The sequence below is a fragment of the Geotrypetes seraphini genome, chromosome 3 (assembly GCF_902459505.1).
Source record: "Geotrypetes seraphini chromosome 3, aGeoSer1.1, whole genome shotgun sequence".
NCBI lineage: Eukaryota > Metazoa > Chordata > Amphibia > Gymnophiona > Dermophiidae > Geotrypetes > Geotrypetes seraphini.
In genome coordinates, this window is record NC_047086.1 from 200,574,531 (window position 1) to 200,591,680 (window position 17,150).

A 17,150-nucleotide genomic window follows, 5' to 3' on the forward strand; every position below is an offset into this window, starting at 1 on the left:
TCTCGACGCTCATAGGCTCCCTGTGCTAAAAACCTCTATTGCGGTTTAGTAAAAGGGGACCTTAGTGTAAAATATAGACAGCAGATATAAATTCAGACACATTTTGATCACTAAATTTAAAATAAAATCATTTTTCCTACCTTGTCTGGTGATTTCATGAGTCTCTGGTTGCACTTTCTTCTTCTGACTGTGCATCCAATCTTTCTTCCCTTCTTTCAGCCTGTATGCTTCCTCTCCTCCAGACCTCATTCCCTCCCCCAACTTTTCCTTCCTCTCTCCCTGCCCTTTCTTTCTCTCTGCCTCCCTTTCTTTTTTTTTTGTTTCTCTTCTTTCCTTCTGTTTCCCTGCCTGCCCTCTTTCATCCTTTCTCCCTGCCCTCCCCCAAGCCACTGCCATCGGGGACCAGGACCCAAACCGCCACCAATAACAGGCCTGAAAGCTGACGCCGCCCCTGCTTTGGCCGACCTGCATCGCGATCGACCTATTGGAGGAAATGCTTCACTAACCTGTCTCCCGCCTTAGCCCGTAGCGAACGCTTGCTTCAGGGCTCTCAACATGAGCATGCCGGCTTCCCTTCTCCCCCCCCTCCCCCGGACATAACTTCTGGTTTCAGAGGGAAGAGAAGAGAAGCCGGCACGCACACGTTAGAGCCCGGAGCATAAGTTCGCTACGGGCTGAAATCTCCAAGCCGGGTTTTTTTTTTTTATGTTCAGCAGCGGTGGCAGCAGCAGATGACAGCTGGGTGGACCGCCCAGCTAAAAGGCCCTAGGGAGAACACAGAGGAAGGCTGATCAGCCCGGTAGATCAGGACGGCAACACGAGTCTATCACGGAGCCCGGGATGGGCTCCGCGATCGACTCACGTTGCCTTTCTGAGCTACCGGTCGATCGCGATCGACGTATTGGGCACCCCTGCTTTACAGCATCCCACTAGCATTTCCCCCTCTTTCTTGTTCCTATCTAAGAGTCCACTTGTCATTCTGCTTTTTTCTGCACCACTCCCTCACTTTGGGAATGCTCTCCTTATTGAAATTCACTCTGCTGAATTTTTCCTTCTTTTTGGACCCTTTTGAAACCCCATCTTTTTAATCTGGCTTTTCAGTTTTTACAATCTACCTGACCACCAGGGTTTATACTGGTTCAGTCTACATTCCTGTACTATCCCTGTTTTTTAGATTTTATGTAGTTTTTCTTTTGTTTTTAATTGTACACCACTCTGATTTTCTTGAAAAGATAGTACATCAAGCACAAACTAAAGTAAACGAGATACCAAGGGGAATCACATACTATTACTATTTATCATTTCTATAGCGCTGAAAGACATACACAGCACTGTACATTTAAAATTCTTTTTTTAATCCTTTATTAATTTTCAAATCAAGTGCAAAGAATATATAATCAATTAATACATCAAACAACACTTGTATCCCAACAGATAATAATGCAAAGTACATTCCCCCCCCTCCTCCCTCCCTCCCTGGATGTGTGGAAAAATCAGTTAGGAATTAAAAGCTTATACATTTAACATTCAATAGACAGTCCTTGCTCAGAAGCGCTTACAATCTTAATTTGGACAGATAGACAGTATGATAGATGAGTGTTAAGACTTTAAACTGGATTCAGTTTGCCATAGCTACCCAATGTAATTGTTTCAAGATAGGTATCACATGCTTATACTTTGAGACACCACCAATTAACCTTGTCACAGAGTTCTGAATAACCCGCAGAGCCCAACAATGTGATGCTGAAATTCCCAAGTTTATAATATTTTTTTCATATCATTTCAATTTTTTTTTTCTTTTGTTTTAAGAATTGTTTCATTTCAGGTATTTTTTTTTTTCCATTATAAGCATCTGCTTTACTCCTTTAGCTAATTTTAAATGTTGTCATTGAACCTGATCAGTAAAATAGTAACATGGTAAATGCCAACAGATAAAGACCAAACAACAAGCAAGGCTGTGGAACCAATGCTCTTAATGTGAGAGTTTAATAAAAGTCTTCACAAGTAAAAATGATGCAAATCGGTTTGTAAATCCGTATAACACACAGCTATGAGTGTGGTGTGGACTAGAGAATGACACTATTCAGAAGGCGGGCCAGCCAGAGGACCCGGCCAGCCATCAAGAGAGGGTTAGAGGGGAGCCCGGAGGGGGGTTGTTTACCCAGATTGTAACAGTAACAGTTTATTTCCACAATTATGTATACCACTAGCTGTTGAATGATGGTATTTCAATGATATAATTAATTAAACTAGCTCAGTAGGTGATGTGAACTGCTAGCTACCAATTCAAAGTTCTTTTGTATTTCCTAAGATCTGTGCAAATAACCCAGTCAGACACTCAGTTTACCAGTATTGCATATAAGTCAGGTGAAGCAATAATCAGGTACAGCTGTCAGTGATCAGATAAGGCACAGCAACAGCAAGCTCTAATCCCAATCTGCACATATTCAGAGCAGACTGAAGGGAGAGGACACTTACCTGTGGTCATGAATCTTCTCTGCATGCAAACAGATTTTTTTTTTTTTCTAATAGCAAAAAATACAGTAAATATTATACCCTCTGTGTTTAGGGGTGCAGTGGTGGTCAGAGCCAATGAAGAAGTATATAATTCTATTTTAAAAACCATGATTGCTACTATACTGCTAGCTGTTGCACTAGTTTTTATTTATTTATTGATAACTACCAGTCTAGGCGAAGTACAAATGAAACATGCATAAAATTACTAATATACAAAGTCAATAACAGGAGGCCAAATTCTATAAATGGTGCCTAACCTACCCCCTTTTTTACAAAAGCACGAGAGGTTTTAGCGCTGGCCGGCGTGCTGAATGTTCTGCGCTGATCCGATGCAGAGAATTCAACGTGCTGGTTGGTGCTAAAAACTTCTGGCTTTTGTAAAAGGGGGGGTTAATTGGCAAAATTGGCTATTAAGCCTCGATGATTGGAAAAAAAAATTTTAATTGGGCAATAGGCATGTATCCAATTCTATAAGCTCCTAACACCTATTGAACCAACTGCTAGATTTTTTGGAAGAATCTGACCATTATGACCCCTTTCAATCTGGGTTCAGGAAGGGGTAGGTACAGAATCATCTTGATGATTGACTCCAGGAAAGGGATAGGGGTGGGCAGGTCCGCCATCAGAAATTTCTGGGCCCCTTACTGAGCAATCCTATTGGGCCCCCCACGCAGCCCTTCCCCCCCGACCCCCCCTTCTTCCATGGGCCGAATACACACATACTTTTCTCTGTCGCCGCACTCTTTGACCAAAAGATTTGTAAGCCTGCAACCATGTCAAGGTAGACTCTTTCAGCAGGGCCCTAACCTAAACTAAACTAATCTATACCTATCTATTCTAAACTAACATATGTCTAATACTGAACTAATAACAAACTAAAAAACATCTGCATAATAAATAACTAATAAATAATAGTGCTAGTAGCTATAATTCACTTTTGAATGTAAAATCTCAGTTAAGGATTTCTTTTGACCTTTGTAGGCCAGAAGTAGATCACAATTGTTGAAATATTTTTGTAACAAGTATTAAATATGTTTTTATAAATTCTGTAAGCTTAATAAATATATCAGAAAAAACTACACATCTGAGCGCATATCTGAACATACACATCTATATGATCCCATCCTCCTCAGCTTGCCTATAGCTGCATCATGCATGTTAAAAATGTACGATATGTTGATATGTGCACCTTCCTTCCTTCCCATCCATCCTCCTCAGCCTGTCCTTACACATCCACAGCTGCATATTAATAATGATGTATATGTTATGATGATAAATAAGTGCATATGAGCACATCATTAACATGCAGCTATGGATGAATATATAATGATGTTATGAGTGTGCACCTCTTCCTTCCCATCCTCCTCAGCATGTCACATACAGCATGTAACATTACACAGACTTTGTGTAATGTAACATGCTGTATGTGACATGCTAAGGAGGATGGGAAGGAAGAGGTGCACACTCATAAAATCATTATATATTCATGAATCAATCTGATAATCATCACCACCAGGCTGTGTGTGTTATGGGATGGAGGAAGAAAGGTACATGTTTAAATTGATCACTGCCTTACTAGTTCTGCAGCTCCTCGTGCTGCTCCTCTCGTCCTGTCCTCCTAGAGACGTGGTGACGTCATCCGGCCGACTCGCTCTCACAGATTCAGTGGCAGGCAAGTGATGTGTCTCCTGATTGGCTAGGCACCCTAAGCCCAAGCCAATCGGAGTGGAGACAGGGCGGACCTGGTGAAAGAGTCAGGAGACGAGAGGCATGCACCTAGTATATCGCCAGCTGCGGCCGCGGGCCAGGTAGACGGATCCACTTTTGTCCGGGGGGGTGCTATCAGGAAATCAGCAGGGGACAAAAAAAAAGTATGACAGCAGTGTTTATTGTTTATTGTTGTGCACAGCAGAAGCATAATACAGGAATTTGTGCTATGGTGGCCTAGGACAGTGTTCTTCAACCTTTTTACACCCGTGGACCGGCAGAAAAAAAAAGAATTATTTTGTGGACCGGCAAATTACTAGGACTAAAATTTAAAAACCCCGTTTCTGCCCCATCTTGCGAGCTCGGTCCCCACAAATCATCTGATCCCATCCAGACAAGCCTCAGTTATGATTTTATATATTGAAATGTATTTTATTAAAGTATAAAAAGAAACAATATTCTGTACAATTGTCATTTTATAAATACAAATAATTCAGAGCAAGGATCAACAAAACCCCTGTCTCCCCTCCCCTTCACATATATCCCCTCTACTATCAAGAAAACTGAACAAGCCAAATTATTATTACAGAATGCTACACAGAAATATCATGCTAACAGAATACTTCAGTCACACATGACAGGAATAGTTTTAGAGGAGTGCAACTAGGGCAACTGCCCCCTGGTTAGAGAGCGCCGTAAGTCAGCTGGAAGCTAAAGAAGCACTGCCTGGGTTTTGCAGTCCCCAGTTATGTCTAATACCAGCTCTAGCAGGATATATATTTCAAATCTGATATATTCTAATCACAAAATAGAAATAAAATTATTTTTTTCTACCTTTTGTCGTCTCTGGTTTCTGCTTTCAATCTTCTTTTCACTCTCTTCCTTCCAGCGCCTGCCCTCTCTGTCTCTTCAATCCAGCATCTGCCCCTTCCATCCACTGTCTGTCCTCTCTCCCTTCCATATGGTATCTGTCTTCTTTCTATGCCCCTCTCCCCTTTCCATCCAGCTTGTGTCCCCTCTCTCCTTTTTACATGATTCATTCCAGCTTCACTGCTCTCTTCATTTTTATCTCTCCTACATCAGATCTATCATCATTGTCCCTCTCTGCTTATTTTTCTGCTGACCCCTTCCTATCATCAATCTCTCTACTTTCTCATGCCTGTGTCTCCCCTTCTCCTCCTCTAATCTCTCTGCCAGCTGTTTCCTTCCTTTTTTTCATTCTCCCTTCCCTCCTCCTCCTGTCCAGCAGTAACTCTCTTCCCTTCTTCCCCTCCCAGCAGCATCTCTTCTCCCTCTCCAGTAGCAGCTGTCCCTTTTTTTTCCCCTTGCCCATAAGCTTCCCTCCAGGTCCAGTAACAGCTGTCCCTTTTTTTTTCCCTTGCCCAGCAGCTTCCCAGACTCCTTTCCCTCCTCCCCTCCCAGTAGCATCTCTCCTTCTCCTTCCCTCCAGGTCCAATAGCAGCTGTCCCTGTTTCCCCTTGCCCAGCAGCTTCCCAGACTCCAATAGTGGCTTTCTCCCCTCCCAGCAGCTCTCCTTACTTCTCAGCGCAGCGATTCAGGAAGGCAGTCTTGGGTCCTTTGTTGGGTCGCGCCGCCTCTGAGGAAAGAGGAAGTTGCATTATCAGAGGCAGCCGCGACTTAGCAAAAGCCCCGAGGCTGCCTTCGTTAATCGCTGCGCTGGGAAGTAAAGGAGAGCTGCAGAGAGGGGAGAAAGCCGCTGTCGGAGGCTCCCCAAGATCTCTCCGGCCCAGCGCAGTCTTCAGCTGTTGATCTTGCTGGCCCTGCGCGGACCGGCAGGAAATTGAAGGGAGTCAATCTTGCCGGCCCTGCGCAGACCGGCAAAAATTTCCTGCGGACTGACACCGGTCCGCAGACCAGCGGTTGAAGAACTGCGGCCTAGGACCCTGGGGGAGCCCGGGCCCCCTGTCAGCTCCGGGCCCCTGAATGCAGGACTGGTAGTACTGCCCTGATGGCGGGGCTGATGATTCTGCTGTTTTTTAAATAATGTTTGATGCCAGAGATTATGAGATTGAGTAGAACTGATTGCTTTCTATTGGGTTAGGTGGTACAGTGTTGGTCTGAGGCCTTTTATAAGGTATTGGGGATCATGCATGGCTCAGGTCTTTCCCATCTCTTTTTAAGCTTTATATATCATTGGGACACTCAATAAGGGTATGGATTATGAATATTTCCTTATGTCCACTGTCTTGCTAATTAGATATGGAAGAACATATGCCTAAATAGTCAGGGTGGGGAAAGGCAAATCTAAGAACATAAGAATGGCCTACTGGACCAGACCAAAGGTCAATCTAGCCTTGTATCCTGCTTCCAATAGTGGCCACTCCAGGTTACAAGTATCTGGCAGAGTTAAAAAAAAAGTGGCAAGATTTCATGCTATTTAACCTCAAAAATAAGCTTATTTCATTTGACATACTGCTTTATCAATCAAAGTCAAAATAGTTCACAGATATTTTTCTGGCAATGGCTTTCCCCAAGTCTACTTTGATAATGATTTATGAACTTTACCTCCAGGAATTTGTCCAAACCCTTTTTAAACCCAGCTACCTTTAACTGTTTTTACCACTTGTTCCAGCAACGAGTTCCAGAACTTAACTACCGTATATGCAGAGTGAAAAAATATTTTCTTCTATTTGTTGTAAATGTGTTACTATATAGCTACATGGAGTTTCCCCTGGACCAGGGGTACGCAATTCCAGTCCTCAAGAGCCCCAGGCAGGTCAGGTTTTCAAAGTATTCACAACAAATATGCAGGAGATTTACATACCAAGCAGGAAGTGAATGCAGATCTATCTGCCCAGGGATCTTGAGGACTGGAATTGCCTATCCCTGTCCTAGTTTATAGTATGTACTTTTTGAAAGAGTGAACAATCAACTCACATTTACTGGTACCACTCCATTGAGGTTGCCTAAATCACTAGTGTTTCCTGATAATATAGATCTTCATTAAGCTCTGTTAGAAATCTTGGGATTATCTTGAAAATGATTTCTGCAGTGGTGTGAATTCCACTCAATTCCCATTGCAGCTCCTTGTGACTCTGGGCAAGTCATTTAGCCACTTAACACTTCATTGCCCTGAGTACAAAATAAGTACCTGTCTAAAAACATGTAAAACTGCTTTGATTGTAACCACACAGCAAAAACTGTATATCACTTTCCATCTCCTTTACTAAATATTGCCACTACCAGAGCCTCACACACCTGGGGTGGGATGGTTGTCATGGCTTCTTTCCAGGGCAATTCTTTAGAGCTGTGTGGGCAGTGCAGTCGCAAAGACCACAAGGGAGATAGGAACATCTCCCCGTCCACTGTGCCCCCTGGGGTGGCTGTGACACAGTGAGTGGGATGGGGCGCTAAGGGGTAAAATTCTATTTGAGCTCTCTGCTTCAAACACTTGTTTATCAAGCTGGACTATTGTAATAGCTTACTATTCAAGCTTTGCAGAGTCTCACATTAGCTCCTGTAATCATCTAAGCTGCATAAATTGGAGGAAACCTGGCTTTCTAATCATGAGGTCTGAATAAATGGAACTTGGTAGCAATACTGGTTTTCTTTTATCATGACTGCATTTTTACTGTTATGGTATTTTTTTGCTTGTATGTGTTTGTATGCTTAGCATTGTGATTTTTTTTTTTTTAATATATTATTATAGTGACACAGCAGTTACAGCCTTAATTGTACGAAGGCTGTTTGAAAAATAACGAGATTGTTTGGGGGGGAGGGGTTTTATTCAGAATCCGATGATTCCACAGGATCTGAACATTTTTATTTTTCATAGTAGCATCCTTCACTTTCAATACATTTTTTTTGCAGCATTTCAAAAACTATTCAAAGACATGCAGTAGACTGTTTTGCGGTGGATGGCCTCCCAGAATGCGCTTATCAGTTACTCACGTTACCCTCTTTGAAGTGCTTCCACCACTGAATGCTTGCTGTAACATTTCAAGGGTGTCATTACCGCTCATTCCAAGTTTAACACAAAATTTAAACACACACCTTTGGCGTACTCTCACAGACACATCTTCCCCATCTGCCATGGCGAAACGTGTGAAGTTCTTCCTCTCGCTATGACCCAACAATGAAGAGTATGACGGTCCAACTGCAGGTTCAGAAATGTCACTGTATGAGCTTCAGAAGAACCAGCACAGCATTACCATATCTACTTCTTGGAAAGAAAAAGAGAGGAATCTCATTATTTTTCATTCAGCCCTTGAAACTTAAACTTGTATTTATTTCAGTTTTATCTGTCACTGTGTGCAGGTCACACACTATCTACCCCATGCCTTCATTCTACCATTGTCATCTTTTGCACATTCTATCCTGAGCTGTGGAAGGGGTATTAGTTTCCAATAGCTAGCCAAAAATGAATTGCTAGTCCAATAAAAAAAATCACCTATTATTTTCTTGTTTTTATTTATTAATCTCCATTTCCTCAAAGCTGCCAAGTTGCCTAGTTCAAGGCAGGGCATAGCCAGCATTGGATTTTTATGGGGCATTTCCTCTCTCCCACCACATTCCTTACCTTTGTTGGCAGGGATGCTCAATGCTTGCCAACTGATGAGATCCACTACCAGTAAATGCCACAATAGGGAAGAAATTGGCACTGCAGCCCACATTGGCATTCCTTTTATGGATTGAGAACTGGTTGAAAGACAGAAAACAGTGAGTGGGTATAAATGGTCAATATTCTCAATGCAGAAGGGTAAATAGTGGGGTTCCCCAGGGGTCTGTACTGTGACTGCTACTTTTTAACATATTTATCAATGATCTAGAGATGGGAATAACTAGTGAGATAATTAAATTTGCTGATGACACAAAGTTATTAAATTGCAAGAGGATCTTGTGAAACTGGAAGACTAGGCGTCAAAATGACAGATGACGTTTAATGTGAGCAAGTGCAAAGTGATGCATGTGGGAAAGAGGAACCCGATCTATAGTTATGTGATGCTGGGTTCTGTGTTAGGAGTCACTGCCCATGAAAAGGACCTAAGTGTCATTGTTGAGGATACGTTGAAACCCTCAGCTCAATGTGCGGCGACTGCTAAAAAAGCAAATAGAATGTTAGGAATTATCAGGAAAGGAATGGAAAACAAATAAGAAAATGTTATAATGCCCTTATATCGCTCTTTGGTACGTCCGCACCTTGAATACTGTGTGCAGTTCTGGTTGCCATATCTCAAAAAAAAAAAACATATAGCAGAATTAGAAAAAGTACAGAGAAGGGCAATGAAAATTATAAAAGGGATGAGTCGACTTCCCTCAGAGGAGAGGCTAAATCAGCTAGGGCTCTTCAGCTTGGAGAATTGATGGCTCAGGGGTGATATGATAAAGGTCTATAAAATAATGAGTGGAGTGAAAAGGGTAGATGTGAATCACTTGTTCACTCTTTCCAAAAATACTAGGACTAGAGGACATGCAATGAAGCTACTAAGTAGTAGCTTTAAAACAAATTAGAGAAAATGTTGCCAGAGAATGTGGTGAAATTAGTTAGTTTAGTGGGGTTTAAAAGAGGTTTGAATAATTTCCTAAAAGAGGTCCATAGGCCATTATTGAGATGGCTTGGGGAAATACACTGCGTATTCCTAGGATAAGCAGCATAGAATCTGTTTTGGTACTTGGGACCTGGATTGGCTACTGTTGGAAACAGGATACTTGGCTTGATGGACCTGCGGTCTGTCCCAGTATGGCAATTCTTATGTCCTTTTGCTCAGTTCATGCAAAAAAAAAAAAAGATAGAAATACAGGGCACAGCAAAGCAACAGCCACTAACAAAAGGAAATGCAGAAACAATCGATATTTTGCGTCAGTCCTTCACGAAGACCCACAGAGACCAAACCCTCCCTTCAACCACCCCCAACCTCCCTCCCCCCCCCCTTGCACTTCAATGCAAGCCTGTTTTTAAAGGAACCAGTTCTGTAGGTGCAGTGAGTACTTAGCACCCTCAGTACAGAACAAGCATCTTCATTATGTCTACAGCAAGGTAATTTATATGACACCTAATCATTTTGAAGTGCTGATGCCCATAGCATACATCTCAAAAATGCTTAAGTATTTTGGAGTCCCTAACTCTACCCATTGAAATTGGTGCTTCAGGCCCCATAATGCAACAGATGGGGCTGTCAGAAATCCAGGTCTGATCTGCAATCTCCTCCCTGGCAGCCCTGATTCGATAGGCTTGTAATTGTCACAGTCCTTGCAGATCAGCCCTCTGTCTTCTCAGATCATAAAAATCACTTGGTTACTGCTTTGGGTTGAAGTGCCCAAAGTCTGGTTTCCATGCATGCTGCTCGTTATACTGGCTTGCTATACTCGCCACCTGTTGGAAATGCAGCATAACGTCTGGCCACTTGGCCAGACAGGCAGAAGAGCCCCTTGCCTTGAGATGCAAACAGCACAAGAAGAAAAGGCAAGGGGGATGTCTTTTCAACCAATAATGAAGTCTTTATTCAGAGCAATTTCATTATTGGTTGAAAAGACATCCCCCTTGCCTTTTCTTGTCCCACTTGGCCAGAGAAATCATGTGGCTCTGGTTTGGCTGGAGAGATCTTGGCTTAGATGCTGGCTCTTTTCTGCACGCTGCCCTCCTAGCGGTTTCCTTACTCCCCTTGCGTCAAATAAAACATTCGGCTGGATGTGCCCTTCCCTACCAGTAAATGTGTTTAACGCATTTTCACACCCAGAGATACGCTGGAAGCTGACAACGACTTTATTTACAGACCCCACGCGCCACCTTAAAGAAGGCGGGCGCTTCGCGTCCATCTTCCTTTAAAGGTAATAGGGCGGAAATAGACAGGAAACAGCCAATCAGTGCGCGGGGGCGGAGCCTAAATGACACGGTGGGCGGAGTTTGAGCCGCTCACTGTTGCAAAGGGGAAAACGTGGAGCCGCGGGGGGGGGGCAGAGAGGGGTGGGTCCTGGGCGCTGTGATCGGCTCAGGCTCTCCGGGGACCGGGGGCGGTTTGTCAGTGCACCTGCCCCGTCTCACCGCTGAGCACACATAGATCAGAATGGCTGCTCCTCGGAAAGTTTGTATAGTGGGCTCAGGAAACTGGTAGGTAACACTGGCATGGATTGGGACAGACCGAGGATCGGGGACTGTCTTGAGTTTACGCAGCACCAAAGCTGCTCCAGGAAGCAGCGTCCAGAGTCAGCGATTTCTGTGGGTTTTAATTACACTTGCAGAGAAAAATCAATGAGGAAAAAAGAGGCATCTCTTTCAGAGGTGTATAGCAATGTGGGCTGAGACTCAGGGAAGCTGAGGTTCAAATTCTGCTTCTTTCATTGATGCTTCTTGTGGCCTTGGGCAAGTCACTTAACCTTCCTCTGCTTCAAGTATAAACTTCATTTGTAGAGACCTAACCTAATTTGGATTTGGAAATTTGCCTAACAGATTGTTCTGCGAGCTTTTAATTTCCTTAATGCACTCCCTAAGAAAACCAAGACTACCACTGGGGTGAATCTAGGAACAGACCGTCCTGTTCACAGCCTTATTCCAGAAGCAGAATGGGGAGTTTTTGGTGCAGAATTAAATTCAGTATCTTAGCCTTTAAAGCTCTATTTTATTTCTCGGTTTGTCACAAGAGCACTTCTTATTTTAAGCCAGTCAAGAAGAGTAAATAAATAAGATTTTGTATTTGGTGAGAAAGAAACTACCCAGAGTTGCAGCAAATAGGCATCATTGCAGAGTGGACGAGTAGCTTATTTGTAAGTGCAGTGGGATGAGAAATGAGTTCAATTCCCACTGTGGCTCCTTGTGACTCTGGGCAAATCATTTAACCCTCCATTGCCCCAGGTACAAAAACTCAAGATTGTAAGTCCATTTGGGACATAGAAAGTACCTATATCTAACATTAAATTGCTTTGGTTGTTGTACCAGACCAGAGAATCTAAACATTGTTGAAATCCTCTGGCTACCTGCAGAGGAATTTGGGAAACAGGGATTGAAGGGGTGGAATGGGAGGAGACAAAGTTATGTACCTTTTCATAACCTTAATTCCAAGTTGTCATCTGTTTTTGAGCCTGATTAAAGAGATAGAAGTCCCCATTAAATGCTGAGGAGTTAATTTCTGGTTTGTTTGCACTCATTTGCTCAAAACAAAAAGTAAAAAACAAAAGTCTCATTGTTTGCAGCCCAGCAGCTTGCATTTTTCTCTCTGCACATAACCTTGCCAGGGTTGATGGTGATCACTGCCTCCATCACTCTCTGCCTTTCACCCACTTCTTATTATGCCTGGAATTGCTGAACAACCAGTCCCTTATCCAGTGCTTTGTGGCTCAATGTTCAGAAAAGCTGGTGGGTTTTCAACATTCTGCACTGGTAGATAATTAGCATTCATGCATATTGCCATCTCATTAGAGCAGTGGTTTTCAGTCTAGGTCTTAGGATACACAAAGGTAATCAGATTTTCAGGATATCTGCAATGAATATGCATGAGATACATTGGCATGCATTCTTCCTTGTATGCTAATGCATATTCATTGTGGGTGAGTCTGGAGAACTCGGTTCAGAACCCCTGCATTTGAGAATTATACTACTTTTCTGCATACCTTTTGGGGTAGAAGGCCTGGCTAACAGGGTTGATGCTATTCCGACAGCTTGCAGAAGGACAAGAGGCTTGATTTACTAATGGTGATTTTAGAAAGTCACTTCAGCATGTAGGTGGCAATATACATGCTTAAAATGACTTTTTAAAAAAAATCAGCACAGAATATATTTGAAAAAATTCTAATTGCTCATGAATATAGCAACAAATAGCGTCTGAATGGAAACATGTTTCAGACCCAATGTGGTCCGTGTTTTGGCGTTTTAAGCCTTCCTCAGGGGTTCTCTTGTTGCACAGGCCTTCGATAATTCAGCGCAGCTGCACTTGCTCTCTGCGTGGGCTGATGCAACAAGGCCTACAGTGTCACTGGGTGGAGGAAACGGACGTTTTGGAAAACCCTGGGTTAGAATAAGCACATTGGCCACAATCAAACTGAAATCAGTTTAGCTGATCACAGTCGACGTGGAAGGATGAAGCCAAGTTGTCAACCTGCTGGGTCTTGTGTGAAGTCCAGAGTTGCATTTATTTGTGGTTGACCAGCTTTTGTGTCACTGACTATCTGATCTGGGTCTAGAAGATTGCTCATCGGTAGTGTCACAATTTAAATTTTATAGCAGGCCTGTGATTTGTTTTGGATTCACTAGTGTTTTTGGAACATAGGTCCTTTCTGTTTTGTTGTTGTTGTTGTTTTTATAAAATTAGATCAAAAATATATACTATGCTTCAGAAGTACTTAATTCATATAGTAAATATGCTCATATAATTAGAGACAATACAGTACAGTCTCGGTTATCTGAGATAAATGAGTTTGACCCATTGTCGAATAATACAGAAAACAATGGTAACCCCTTAAATGCATGGAAAACATATTTTATGCTTAAAGAACAGGCAAAGGGTATCTGTATTTAAAATATTGATTAGTATCCCTAATTAGCAACAAAATGATGAAAAATAATTGCAGAAAAGTATGTTCTTGGATCAAAAATAGTTTCCTTGCTGCAAAAGCGGGAGCCCAGGCCCCAAAATTGCTGCACATACTAGGAAAGCATGGTGTCGGCTGGAAAACATGGCTTCTTGCAGCGTTTGAAGCCAGAAAATAGGCTCCAGTTCTAAAAATGGCATCTACCTTAATTGGTTTAATTCCTTGATAGAACATTATCATTCCAAGCAAGCAAACGGAATAAATGTTTAACCAACTTTGGGCTCTTTTTACAAAGGTGCACTAGCGGTTTTAGCGCGCGCTAAAATGCTCCGTGCGCTAGCCGCTACCGCCTCCTTTTAAGCAGGCGGTAGTTTTTCGGCTAGTGCGCGCTATAGCGCACACTAATCTTGTGCATGCGCTAAAAACGCTAGCGCACCTTTATCTCAAACGTTCTTTCTTACCAAACTTTTAGGAAGTTAATCAAAACTTATCTCTTTGACAAATTTCTCTGACTCCATGTCTACCATGATGTACTTCTAAAACACTTCCAGGAAAAATTTGATTAATCTTACCATGTTAATGCAATTTTAAAAGTTTTTTTGTAATATCGCTGTCTGTATACAGTCTTTTCCTCTGTAAACCACTCTGAACTGTTTGTGGTATTGCGGTATATAAAAATAAAGTCATTATTATTATTAATTGGCTGTGCCGATTAAAAACCAATTAAAATGCCATTATAAAGAAAAATGGAGGTGCCGCAAAGAGGCCACCATATCCCGCCTACAAATGTTACTTACACATCTAACGCCACTGTAATGGGTAACGCTGGAAGTGGCATTAAGCGTTGTAAAGTGCCTCCTTAGGCACGATTCTCTTGAAAGTTTAGGCGACGGAAATGTTAGCCTTTAAAACCCTGGCCTACATTCCAGCGCCTACCTTTTACGTAGCCACGATACTACAGACGGCGTTGTTGCATGACTGGCATGCGATCGGTGTCCTTTTTTTTAGGTGGCCACCAATACTGGGCCATTTGTAGAACCTGTCCCTTTATGTATAACTATGAGGCTCACAAAATACAGGGAGAAACGGAGGGAAGTGTAATCCAAAAATATCACTCCAAGACAAAAGCACCACACAAGCCAAGAAAGCTAGCTTATTACTTAAGCGAAAGAAAAGCCTCAGACAAATGGAGAGGTGTACCCACACTCTTCCACCCAAGCATCATAGGCAAAAAACTTTTACACAAGTTTAAAGTTAGCAGGTGGGAGCAAAAAAAATAGCCGAGAATGATTAATGGTAAAAACCACTGAACACAAACAGGCCAGGCCGACGATCGTTTTGTGGCCGGTAACCACTGCTTCAGGGCCTTAGCGCCAAATCCAGCCTATCAGTACGCAAATCCTAACTGCTGCTTTCAACCACTATGAGGCTCCACTTAACTTGCAAATTCCAGAATCCCTGTGCTTTGTTCCCTGTTTCAGAGAAACCCATGCAGTCCCACTCTTCTCAACTCTGAAAAACAACAAGTAATGAAATTAAACATGACTCCATCAAAATAAAAAAGGCCACAAATACATTTATAGCAGGCGAACATAACATATAACATAAAACTCGCTTCTATACCACAAATACCGTTAAGTTCGTAGTAACATAGTAGATGACGGCAGATAAAGACCCAAGTTCGGTTCACAAAAGATAAAGATTACAAGTGAATTTCAACCACAAAGTATATCTAATTCCCAAAAGATTCAATAAAAAGATGCATTTTTAAGGTACAACAAAACTGTTGGTAAGAGTAGAAAGACGTAAATAAGTGATTCAAATCCTTTGCCCATAAAGCTGTTTGCAAAGATAGCATATGCTGTTGGAATTTTTTGAATTTACAGCCCTTAGCAGATGGGAAAGAATATAGCCCGTGAGATTTCCTAGAATGTTTAGAATTGGTAATGATAAAAGATTCCATAAGTTATTTTGGGATGAGACCTGACAGTACCCTGAAGAGGCTGGGATACCAGAGCAACCGTGTTTGTAGGTGCGACCCTGTCATCGAATTAGGTCTGCCCCTAACCCGTTGAAGCGAGAGAAGAGCCGCAGCCATATGGCTCATGAGCTGCAGGTTGCTGACCCTAGTCTAGCCCAGTATTTCTCAGCCTTCCCCTGGGGACATGCCTGGCCAGTCAGATTTTCAGGGTCACTACAATAATACGTAGAAGACAGATTTGTATGGCATGGATGCTTTGCTATATACAACTATATCTCCTGCATATTAATTTTGGTAGTCATGACAACCTGGCTAGGTGTGCCTCTGGGCGAGGGATAAGAAATGGCTCTAGATCAGTGTTTCCCAAGTTGGTCCTGGAGTATCCCCTTGACAGGGTTTCAGGCTATCCACAATGAATATGCATGATAGAGATTTGAATGCAGTAGAGGCAGTATATGCACATCAGTATCATGCATATTCATTGGAGATATCTTGAAAACCTGATTGGTATGTGGGTGCTCCAGGACTGACTTGGCGAAACATTGCTCTGTGGTCTAAATCATACCCTATCCTTGCCTGTTCCCTGCTTAAGCACTTCAATAGGGATGGGCTATCATTTGAAATGAATGCCATCCACTGGTGATAATATGTCCTATAGAGTGTGCACTAGGGCTCATACACAAACTTATTATGCAAGCATATCTTTTTGGGAAAGAGTGTGCAAACATAATTTGTTGGAAATGAAAAAAATTCCAAACGAAAATGACATGAAAATTTTCCCTAGTGATTTCCACCTGTCTCTCTTTTGGCCCTTAGAGTGCAGGGTAAGGAGATGGGACAAGCAGTAGAGTGGCAGAAGGAAGAGAGTGAAATGAAACCAGGATAAAGAAGAAGGGAGGGGAACCTTTACCCAGTGCAAAGCTGGCACCCATTTTCCATAACTTCTAGTTGTGTAATTTTCCCCTCCACCGAATTATGGTCCGCTCTATTCCAAGGTGCAGAATATCCCATTAATTTTCATGATAGATTTTGCCCTTATATGTAAACCTCTGTCCAAGTCTGAACATACAGAGGAAGAGAGAGCGGTCTCCATGGAAGTGTTGGGTACTTTAAATTCTGGCTTTGGCTGGTTAGAATGTTAAAAGAAAGGAGGGGGAAAATAAGTATTTGTGTGTTTGAGCACAAAATAAGCATCTTATCCTAGTTTAGTATTTTCTACTTTCTTCTTTGCCCTGCATTTAGTACTGTTTTTCCATTTGTACACTGAGTGTCTCTTTTTTTTCTTTTTCCCTTTGCCCTGCATTCACCCTTTCCCTGTGACCTTTGGTAGTTTCCCCTTCTGCCTCCTTCACCCAGGCCTTCTGCTAGCTCAGTGGTTCACTCAAAACAGAATTTGCTGACACAGCCAGATATGTGTCATGGGTCTGTCTGGATGAAAGTCTCAACTTTCATTCATTGGCTG

General features: G+C 42.4%; 1 protein-coding gene across 1 annotated transcript in view; it reads left to right on the top strand.

Moving 5' to 3' along the window:
- Positions 1 to 11,136: 11,136 nt before the first annotated feature.
- GPD1 (glycerol-3-phosphate dehydrogenase 1) overlaps positions 11,137 to 17,150 on the top strand; it is a 62,332-nt gene continuing 56,318 nt past the window's right edge. Inside the window, exon 1 of the mRNA XM_033939156.1 lies at positions 11,137 to 11,293. Coding sequence (XP_033795047.1) covers positions 11,250 to 11,293 — 44 coding nt within the window. The 5' untranslated portion in view covers positions 11,137 to 11,249. The remainder of the gene's footprint in view (positions 11,294 to 17,150) is intronic.